General features: G+C 34.0%; 2 protein-coding genes across 2 annotated transcripts; both read right to left on the bottom strand.

The window, feature by feature from the left end:
* Positions 1–835: 835 nt before the first annotated feature.
* Positions 836–2685, bottom strand: LOC113755487. Its single transcript, XM_027299490.1, has 2 exons — positions 2613–2685; positions 836–2107 (listed from the first exon to the last, which is right to left on the bottom strand). The coding sequence occupies exons 1-2, from the start codon at positions 2655–2657 to the stop codon at positions 1373–1375; spliced, it is 780 nt and encodes a 259-aa protein (XP_027155291.1). The 5' UTR covers positions 2658–2685; the 3' UTR covers positions 836–1372.
* On the bottom strand, positions 933–1319 carry LOC113755488. The gene has a single exon (XM_027299491.1). It carries the CDS (start codon positions 1317–1319, stop codon positions 933–935), a length of 387 nt encoding a protein of 128 aa, XP_027155292.1.
* Positions 2686–11900: the final 9215 nt, after the last annotated feature.

Raw genomic sequence — 11900 nt, 5'->3', positions numbered from 1 at the left:
CTATATAATTAGAGTTACCGAAACGAAATCCATGTAATTTCCCAATAATATTGAGAGCGTAAGTGGATAATTGCAAGTTATGCGGTACTCAGTTACATATAATATGATTTTCAAGTAATGTTTAAGATTAGTCTTGTATATACTAACACATAGAATCCACATCACAGAACGAAGTTTAAAGTCAAATAATTGGGATTAAGTGCCACGTATCGAAGGATACTTAGAGACGAGTGGAAAACAGGTTACTTGTAAAAAAACAAGCCTTTTATTGTCAAAACTAGCTAGAATTATTTGATCATTTCTTAGTTTGAGAAACTTGATATTGCTATCAACTTCTTCTTCTCTTGTTGTATCTTAAAGTTAAATTACCTTTATCTCTACAGCAAATACTTAGCGTAGTATGGATAATTAAATTCTTAAGAATAGCGATCAATCACGCTTCAAGAGTTCTCCATTCTTTCCCTTCTTTTGTGAAAGTTTACTCTAGAATTTTCTGCACTTCTAATGTGCGTTCGTACCACACACATCATTAGAAAATTGAATCGATATATATATATATATATATATATATATGGTCCTGGTTTCGTACAAGAGTACGAGTTTGCAGAACTCTTTTTAGATTATCAAGGTATAGTTGGTTCGCTCACTCTATGATTCTTGTCATGCTTGAATAGTGCTCATTTTTTGCGCGCTTCCTGCCTATGGTAAATGGCAAAAAGAAACAACAAACAAAGAAACAGAAAATGCACTCAACGCTACTGACTTTCATTTAATTAATTATACGGAACGCTTGGTTGAAAGAAGAACTGCATTTATTACATATTCATATCAGACCAGCTAGAAGACATATATGTCCGTAGTCCATTCAGAGGTAAAGTTGCGGCTTCCCTGGACATTAATTATCTTTCACGAGTGGTTTCTCCTCCTTATACTCAGCGTGGTTGCCTTGATACCCCCCAGAGGAAGGAGCCAGGCTTCGACTCAAAGTCTTTCATAAGAGGCTTCTCCTCCTTAGACTTAGACTCAGCGTCGTTGCCTTGATACCCCCAGAGAAAGGAGCCGGGCTTTGACTCAAAGTCTTTCATAAGAGGGCCTTGATACCCCCAGAGAAAGGAGCCGGGCTTCGACTCAAAGTCTTTCATAAGAGGCTTCTCCTCCTTAGACTTAGCCTCAGCGTCGTTGCTATACCCCCAGAGAAAGGAGCCGGGTTTCGACTCAAAGTCTTTCATAAGAGGCTTCTTCTCCTTAGACTTAGACTCAGCGTCGTTGCCTTGATACCCCCAGAGAAAGGAGCCGGGCTTCGACTCAAAGTCTTTCATAAGAGGGCCTTGATACCCCCAGAGAAAGGAGCTGGGCTTCGACTCAAAGTCTTTCATAAGAGGCTTCTCCTCCTTAGACTTAGACTCAGCGTCGTTGCCTTGATACCCCCAGAGAAGGAGTCGGGCTTCAACTCAAAGTCTTTCATAAGAGGCTTCTTCTCCTTAGACTTAGACTCAGCGTCGTTGCCTTGATACCCCCAGAGAAAGGAGCCGGGCTTTGACTCAAAGTCTTTCATAAGAGGACCTTGATACCCCCAGAGAAAGGAGCCAGGCTTTGACTCAAAGTCTTTCATAAGAGGCTTCTCCTCCTTAGATTTAGACTCAGCGTCGTTGCCTTGATACCCCCAGAGAAAGGAGCCGGGCTTCGACTCAAAGCCTTTCATAAGAGGCTTCTCCTCCTTAGACTTAGACTCAGCGTCGTTGCCTTGATACCCCCAAAGAAAGGAGCCGGGCTTCGACTCAAAGCCTTTCATAAGAGGCTTCTCCTCCTTAGACTTAGACTCAGCGTCGTTGCCTTGATACCCCCAAAGAAAGGAGCCGGGCTTCGACTCAAAGCCTTTCATAAGAGGCTTCTCCTCCTTAGACTTAGACTCAGCGTCGTTGCCTTGATACCCCCAGAGAAAGGAGCCGGGCTTCGACTCGAAATCCTTCAATGTGTTACCATTACTTGTCTTCTTCTGATTGGAAAGGGACGACTCTGCATGGTGATTGTCCTCGGTATGCTCATTAATGAGAGCAGATTGCAAAAAGTCCGTAGGATTCTTCCTTGCTTCCGTGATGCATGCAAACTGCACATTTGTGCAAATATTAACATAAAAGAAACTAACGTCAATATAGGTACGTTGATGGTAGCATCGTAAAAGATGACCCCTTGTAGGGAAGGATAGTTAATTTCCAAATACGAGCTCAACTGGCAACAGGAATATTCCTTATGTTGATTTTAAGGTTCTTGATTTGACTTTCAATCTTTCCCGGATGAATCCTCTAACTAAAAAATGGTAAATAGTGTCATATGCCATTACTCAAGTTACATTGACGTTTAAGTATGGTACCAGCATTGGTAATGTTTGGAAGTCAAGCTTTTATGAGAATAGAACTACAGAGCCATCTGAAGAGCTTCCATTCCTTCAGTGGCGATGGTTAGAGCTGCAGATAAATGTGCAAAAAGGAAGAAGAATGTGTTTTCTCAGGTAGCTTTAATTCACGGGTTTCATCAGTATTCCTATACAGTCTAGCAATTATCTCGTATGACCTACTACTTCAAGTACAGTATTGATGGTTGAGAAACCTTACCAGGGCAATTGAAAAGACTGCGATCAGAGTGATAGATGAAGCCATGCCTTGCCTATGAACAGATTCAAAATGTAACTTTGGTGGTGAAAAGACTCTTGGGGGCTATACGGCTATTTATACAAGGCGATAGCTAAGTGAAGCTAGCAAGGTTACAGCATGGATCACGTGGCTGGTTGGTTTGCATCATGTGGGTAGGTCTACATTTTGGTCCTTTTTTTCTAAACAATCTACAGTTATGGTCTAAAATAAATTTAGTGATTTTGTCTAGATCTACTAGATTCAATGTTCTAGTATTCAAACTTGTTAGATTATTTAATAAACTTGAAACTGTACTCAAACTTGATTTTTTTAAAATTTTTTTAAGAGGAAGGTCTTCAAACTTGACTTGTTTATTAATTAAGCCAAACTCAAATGAGCTTTTTTATAGAATCGAGCATGACTCGAACTTGAGTAACTTGAATTTTTTACTTGTAAATTCTAATTTTATGTTAATCAAGCCAAGTTAATGCCAAATTTGATAGTTAATCTAACACATAATAATACTTCTTAAATTTTGATTTGATTAGTTGGCAAACTAAGTTCAAACAAACTTTTATTTAGCCAAATTTGATTTGAGTATCAAGTAATTTGGTTCATTTTTCAATCTCAATAAGAAACACTATCTTTCAAGGGGTCATATTTTAATCGACTATTTGAAAAAGAACCTTCTAATCAAGCACACTTTTTATCCATATGTAATATTTGGCATTTGCTTCTGCTCTTGCCTAATCCTTCAAAGGAGGAGTTGCAAGGGATATAAACCTACCAATTGATGGATTCCAAAGGACTTGCTTGTTGGATTATCCTCCTCCATCTGTTGGTTGTTCTGGTAAGTTACTTTGCCATTAATTTTTTTTTCCGTGATATACTTAATTCTCACTCTCTTAAAACGCATTGCAACCTTTACAGGGAGGAACTCGTGATATTATACCCAAGGCCAAGGATAGTACTAATGCAATCAGGCTCTAGGTCTTGGATGTTAATAATCCTCATCGAAATGATAAGAGACATGATGGTAATCACGTCCATGAAAAGAAAACCCACATGAAACCATGGATTCACGGAATTTAGTTCTGAAATGACCTTTTTTAGGAAAAATGTTCCCACTATGATGCTCTTTTGTAAATTATTACCATTTTAATCTTTTTTTTTGTCATGTAAGCTCCCATTTTAAATGCAGGAAGACCTTAATTAAATGAACATGATGAACCTTCTCATGCTATAATCTTACTCAATTCATACTCAAAGTTCAACACCAAAAACCCAAATCCAAAGCAAAAAAGAAAGGGGCAACAAACATAAGATTCCACATTCGACTAATGAATAAGATATTATAATTAAGAAGTATTTTATATTTTAAACACTTCAATCATCCAAATTCCTTTATATTACACCAATAGGATTTGATATTGGATTTTTAGAAATAATATTATCATGTTACTCCCAGGAATTAGAGATCCTGAATTTTGATCTCCCTGTTCTTTTTTCGCTTTTTAAATCCCATCATTCCCCTACTAAATTTTCTTAATAAAAATGTCACTCATAAAAAATGAAAAAGAAATGCTATAATCATTTTATAATATTTTAGCATTAATCAAATCTAGAGTCTTTCCCTATGTTTATAACCTTGTCTCTTTTTTTTTTCTTTTCATTTTCATCCTTGAATTTTGCTTTTTGCCTTAGCATTTCGAGTGTGAATGTGGAAATCAATAATCACAAAGTAGAAAAAAAAAGAATAGTATTACAGCAAAGGATAATTTCAAAAACTTCTTCTAAGATTTCTGATAATCTCATGTTGCCCACCTCTATATTCAAATATTATACTTCCATGCTTTTTTTAAGGACTCAAAATGATTATAATAATCTTCCCAAAAGTAATAAAATGCCTATCAAACTTAAAAAACATATCACCAAGAATCTGCTCATCACCAAATACTCACTATCACTGTTATGCTACTTCTTTTGTATAGTTTTAATCCACCTTTTTTCCCCTATTCAAGTTTTCTTATCCTTTTTATAATTCAAGTCTCCATGTCTCACAAATTCTAGTGTTAATCATGTTTTTTAATTGACTTGTATCTCACTCTTTCCATTTGTTATCATTTTTTCTTAGACCAAAGTTCAATCAACGGCTACAAACACAAATATACGATTGTGAATTTGGCCAAAGGAATATCGAGGAAATGATTTAGGCTAGCTTGAGGCGAGACTCTTTAAGACTAGGAGAAAAACAAAAATATATTCATTGAATAATTGGATTTAAATATAAAAACTCCTTAAAGGAAATTTGAGGTAGGCATGGCCATGGTTCCATTTGGAACCGAGAACCGGACCGTTTGGAACCGGACCAAAACCGGAACCAAAACCATGGAACCAGAACCGTGGTAGAACCTTGGATAAAGGTTCCGGTTCTAATTCTCTAAAAAATAGAACCAGAACCAGAACCGCCGGTTCCAGAACCGTTAAAAATAATTAATATAAGTAGTGAGATAATTCACAAAAAATTAGCATGTGTTTAATAGGTTTTAGGAAAGTTTAAATTTTATGGACTTTCTATATATTTTATTAATTATTTAATTCTTTCTATTCATCTAATATCTATCATTATAATTTGTAAGTATTAAATTATTACTTACAATTTTTTTTTTGCTTATTTGCTATCAAATGACAAGTTTTGATGGTAGTAGCTCATCTTCAAAATCAAGTAAGCAAAAAAATATTTTTTGCAATATTTCTTCAAATGGAATCTTCAACATTGATGATTGTCCAACTCAAGAAAGTCAACACATGACAACCATTTGATAGTGTAATGTATTTTTTAATTTGACAATGTAATGTACTTTTCATAAAATTTATATTATCTATTTATTACTTCTTACTTTGTAGAATAATAATAAAATTAAAATATGATCTTTATTTTGTATTTATTTTTTTACATTTTATTTGAAATTTTAAATATATTGTTATATTCGTATTAAAATTGGTAAGGATAATGAATTAAATAAAATTATATACAATCATACGAAACCGGAAACCAGAACCAGAACCATAAGGAACCAAAATCAGAACTATGCGGTTCTGGTTCTACCTCTTTGAATATCAGAACCGGCGGCTCTGGAACCAGAACCAGAACCATCTTATATGGTGCGGTTCTGGTTCTACCTCTTTGAAGAACCAGAACCAATGGTTCTGGAACCGTGGCCATGCCTAATTTGAGGTATTAATATGAATTTTTTTCCCTTATATCAGCTGCATAAAACCCACAACTACTATTCAGGAAAGGTTTGCATAATTTTTTAGAGGTAAAGGGATCTAAATGTAATTGTCAAAAATTTTAGGGGAAGTTTGTGAAATTATCCCTTAGAACAAGGAGGAGATTTTTTGATATGAGGTCTCACAACGTTTAAGATGGAAGTTTACGTTGCATAAAAGAGATTAAAAAGGTAATAATTTGTCAAAGAGCATCACACTGTGACTATTTTTTTTCTAAAGAAGGTTACTTTGGAAATAAACTCTACTTATATTTATTATCTAATTCCAACCTGCCAATTTCTCTTGATTTTTCCTTTCAGCATTTATTGATGCATATTTAGCCGGGTCACTTTTTTCTAATCATCTACCCATGGCTGGTGTAATTAATTGTACATTTCGATTGTGCTCATTAATTAATTCAACCACTGCTACAGTATTTCTTTGATATTGGAACTCCACCCCTGGGACGGACTGGTCGCAAAATTCTGTCGGAGTCCAATAATTCAGCCATTATATATGTACTTTTAGCATATGTTGCAAGTTACAAGTTATATATTCAAATACTCAATAATTCAAATATGAATGATGAACTAATGTCTAATCACTAATTATGGTTAAAATTTAGTAATATACTCATATTGAATTTATTTCTGAAATGACCTTTTTTAGGAAAAATATTCCCAGTATGATGCTCTTTTGTAGATTATTACCATTTTAATCTTTTTTATATAATGTAAGCTCCCATTTTAAATGTAGGAAGAACTTAATTAAATGAACCTTCTCATGCTATAATCTTACTCAATTCAGACTCAAAATTCAACGCCAAAAACCCAAATCCAAAGCAAAAAAGAAAGGGGCAACAAACATAAGATTCCACATTCGACTAATGAATAAGATATTAGGATTATATTTTAAACACTTCAATCATCCAAATTCCTTTATATTACACCAATAGGATTTGATATTGGGTTCTTAGAAATAATATTATCATGTTACTCCCAGGAATTAGAGATCCTAAATTTTGATCTCCCTGTTCTCTTTTCGCTTTTTAAATCCCATCATTCCCCTACTAATTTTCTTTTTAAAAAACAGTGTCACTCATAAAAAATGAAAAATAAATGCTATAATCATTTTATAATATGTTAGCATTAATCAAATCTAGAGTCTTTCCCCATGTGTATAACCTTGTCTCTTTTTCTTTCATTTTTCATCCTTGAATTTTTCTTTTTGCCTTAGCATTTCAAGTGTGAATGTGGAAATCAATAATCACAAGGTAGGAAAAAAAAAGAATAGTATTACAGCAAAGGATAATTTCAAAAACTTCTTCTAAGATTTCTGATAAGCTCATGTTGCCCACCTCTATATTCAAATATTATACTTCCATGCTTTTTTTAAGGACTCAAAATGATTATAATAATCTTCCCAAAAGTAATAAAATGCCTATCAAACTTAAAAAACACATCACCAAGAATCTTCCCATCACCAAATACTATATCACTGTTATGCTACTTCTTTCGTATAGTTTTAATCCACCTTTTTTCAGCTATTCAAGTTTTCTTATACTTTTTATAATCCAAGTGACAAGGGTTTATTTTACGTATTTTTAGTGTGTTTTATTAGTTAATTTTGGTTTGATTATTTAGTTTTATAACTAAAATAACTAAGGTTTTGGTAAAAAACTACATTTTATGTTAAAGTGGCTAAACATTGCATTTTATGGATTTTTATGGTAAAAACTTCATATTTTTGTAGGTTTAATGATTCAATCATCAAATGAAGTGCATTGAGAAGATATTTGGATGATTGAAGATGGATTAAAGTGAGAAAATAAAATATGAAGTGTAAAAGGAAGAAATGCAATTTGGTTTGACAAAAATTCAAGAAAAGTCAGCTTTGACAATCAGACATATTTTTGTATTTTGACTATATCAGGAGCTAACAGATCGGATCAAGGTGATCTTGGTACCATTTTGAAGCTAAGAGATATATCTACATTTGCGTATAAGACATCAAAGTCCAATTCATCCGTTTCCCATAGTCCAAGAAGTTGAAATACCGAAATTCAACTCAGCTGTCCAAAGTGGAAAAAGGTTTCCGACCAGTGTTTAGTATTCTTCGATCATATCTCAGTCTAACAAGCTCGATTTAGTGATTCTTGAAGCATTGGAAAGCTAACTCAAAGATCTACAACTTTGGTGTTTGGCACAAAAGCCAGTTTCGGCTGCATCATGGAGAAATCGCAGTTGAAGTAAGGACAAGTGAAAACGCGAGTGCACAACGGCGGGAGTTGTAGACGCGTTTTGTAAAGGCGCGGTTTCTGGCCGAAATTCTGCAATTTGCTCAGTCAATTCTCTTGTGTTCATACCACTTTCCAGCTATAAGTTGCAAGAGAATTCGGTGCACATGCTTCAGAAGACAAAAGGGCAGACAAGGTGGCTTATTTTCAAGTCAAAAACATTTGTTATTGACTATCCTAACAAAAGTTGAGATTTGGGAATCAAAATGTGGAAATTGACTTGGAAAAATGGAGCTCTTAAGCAGTTTATATGCAGAGACATTTTGGGTGGTCTGAGAAGGGGGAAATATACGGGAGAAGCTTGAAGAGTGCAGAAATGTAGTTCTTCCATTTCCTTAGTGTAGGATAGTGTAGTAAGTGTAGTTCATCCATTCTTGTATAATGGCTAGATTAGGATGAAAATGGAGATGAAGAAAGAGAAGTTGAAACTCAAGTGACATGGGTTATCTCTTCTCCAACTCTTTATCTTTTGTATTGGATTTCTAAATATATTAATATGCAAGTTCTGGAATTTATGTCTATTAATGTGTTTCTAAAGTTTATACCTTGGGTTTGGTTGAACTTTCTATAATTGTTAGTGTTTATTATTTGGTTATTTGATTACTATGATTTGAGCAAGTTATTTAGCACTTTGACTCTTTAAATCATGATTAATCTGGTACCATTAATTGTGATTATCTAAGGTGTTATTTCTGCAATGAAAATTGAGATTTAACATTAGTTCAAGAAGTGCTAAACATAGGGAGTACACTCACGAAAGTAGAGGTGCACCTATGTGATTTTTAGTGATTTATTTCATGTAATTTCAATGAAGAATGAACTTGTAGCTAATTTCATAACCATGAGAATAGGTATGGATTAGTTATAAGTATAATTGATTCACTACGAAAGTAGGATTCAAATGCATAAGAATTAACACCATAACTGCCTAGATGTAGTAATTAATGATCCAAAATATAGCACTTGCATGAGTAGTTAGGGATACCACAACTTAAGGAGCTTTCATTTGTTATTTTTGTACAATTTTCAGTAGGTAATTTGTTATAATTCATTGATAGTCCTAATAATAGAGAACTTTTAGTAATACCGGTAATATGTTCACTTTCCCTTGGCGAGCCCGATATATAACCCTAAACTACTATTGATCCGTATACTTGCCAGTGAACGGGTGTAAATTCGGTAATTTTTTACGCTTGCACGTAACGTAAAAGAACGTCCAAGTTTTTGGCGCCGTGCTCGGGAAAGATTGGAATAATCGGTGGTGAAGAGGCAACTTTAATTAATTTAGACAATTTTTCTTATTTTTGTTATTTTTGTTGTATCTTGTGTGTTTTATGCCATTTTTTTTTTAGTCAACTTTTATTATTATTATTATTATTATTTTTTTTTCTGTTTTAGTTTGTGTCTTGGAATCTATCCTTCTTAACTAATCTTACTTTTGAGATTGTTTAAAAGTAATTTTAGATAATGAGGAGGGTAGGTGAACTGGGAGGACAAAGCTTGAGAAATGAAAGATTGGCAATGGATGGTTACCTAGTGCAAAGCTCCTTCAACAGAGGTAACCAAGAAATTACTGAAGGTATGTTTTTTAAAGATGGTATAAGGTGCTTAAAGGCTAAATTTGATGTTATGATGCTACAAGTTCAAATGGACAAAATTGTGCAGGAAATTGAACAAAGGAGGAATGCAAATGTTTTTAATTCTTATCATGTGATTTGTGACTTGTGTGGAGATTATCATGCTTCTAATACATGTAGACAAGCACAAAATATGGATTATTATGATGAATTAGAGCATTACAATCCTTGTTTTGATCGATATAGTGCTAATTTGAGCAATTCTCCTGCTTATGGTTGGAATAATCAATGTACTTATAGTAATTCTTCATATTTTTATGATTACCAACCTGAATGTGTCCAATATGAATCAAAACCATCTTGGGAGTTGGCAATTGAAATGGTAGCTAATGATTCTAAGCCATCTTGGGAGTTAGCTTTAGAAAAATTAGCTAATGCAACTTCCAACCGTTTTGATAGGGTTGAAGAAAGAATAGATGAACTGACTTCTCACTTTAGTAGAATACAAGAGAAATTGAAATGCATTGTGTGAAGTTATTTCCTCTAAAAATTTGCAAAATGATCCTAGCATGAATGGTAGGAATGTTGTATGTGAAAATGGATTATATTGGATGAAAATGAATGATTTCAATTGTGTTTTAATGAGCAAATATCCATTTCACATGATAATATCTTTGGAACTAACTTTGAGCCTCAAGAGGTGAGTTTTTAATGACTCATTTTTCACCCCTCTTGAGGAGTGCAGTGAAAGTATATGTTTTAAAGGTATTGCTGCCCAAGATACTCTCATGGCATTTCCGTTGGTAAGTTCTCAAGTGGTGCATATTCAAGGTAATATTTATGAAACACTTGGGATAGGTAAGTCAATTCCATTTCTCCTATCATTAGATCATGTGACTGTTGCTATAAAGTCACCATTTAATGATCCACCACGACCAAAAATGGTGGATTATTCGTTAACTAAGCCTCCTTGAAAAATGAGGTGAAATAGTCAAGCTATTGACTTTAAAGAAGCGCTTATTGGGAGGCAACCCAATGTTTGTTTAAGTTTATGTTATTTTGGGGTGATTTTATGTTTAAAGTATATGTTTGAGTTATTTTGTTATTTTTCATTTGTAGGTATTGGAAATGGAAGCAAAAGTGACCAAATGAGGTGAAAAAAGCGAAATTTGATCAAGGAACTCAACCCCTCAATTTGAGTAATTGTTGTTTTTGATTTGTTAGAAGGGGTTAAAATGCATATTTTGATCATTTTACATGTGCATGCATTGAGAATTTTAGCAAACAAATGATCTATGATGCATTTCGTGTGAATGGGGTACAAATGGTAATTTTTCAAAATTGGCTTTCTGCAAAAATTTCGCAGAAGAAAACGCACTTGGGCTGAAAACGCGCCTTATAATCGCGTTTTCCATAATCGCGTTTTCAATTCTGCGCCTATACTGAAGAAAACGCGCCTCAAAACGCGACAGGAAGTCGCGTTTTCTACCAAGTCGCGTTTTCCAGCCTGATCAAAAATTGAAAACGCGCCTTCAAATACGCGACTTCATAAAACGCGGCTTAGTGGCGCGTTTTGATGAGTCGCGTTTTTGGAAAAAAAAAATGCAGATTCCTTGATTCTCTTTTTTCTTCTTTTCCTCATATATATTTTCTTGTACCTTGAGTTGCTTATTGTGTATTTTTTTTTAGGTACATCACGAAAACAAAGGATTGAAGTTACGGATCATCATTTTGTTTATTAAACCTTTGTTATCACTTTTGTTTCTCATTTTTCATTTTTTAGGATTACATCACTAATGGTTATCCAATGAAACTCATGAAGCGTTGGAGATACACGGACAATGGATTTTGAAGCTTCATATTCAATCGCAACAATAGGGGAGTATTACTTTTCTTTATCTTGATTTTCCTTTTTACACATTGAGGACAATGTGTATGTTAAGTGTGGGGGGAGAATTGAGATTATATACATTGTATGTGATTGAATTATTAGTTGCAAATATTGGACTTGTGTTAAAATTCAAAATTTTTCTAAAATCTTGTCCAAAATTGCAAACTTGCCCCAAAAAGTTTCATATTTTTTCGATTTTATCCAAGGGGTAACAAGTTCCATACCATTAGTAG

Source organism: Coffea eugenioides, unplaced genomic scaffold (genome assembly GCF_003713205.1).
Source record: "Coffea eugenioides isolate CCC68of unplaced genomic scaffold, Ceug_1.0 ScVebR1_1520;HRSCAF=2383, whole genome shotgun sequence".
NCBI lineage: Eukaryota > Viridiplantae > Streptophyta > Magnoliopsida > Gentianales > Rubiaceae > Coffea > Coffea eugenioides.
Note: the sequence above shows the minus strand (reverse complement) of the source record. Positions and strands in the feature narration are given on the sequence as shown.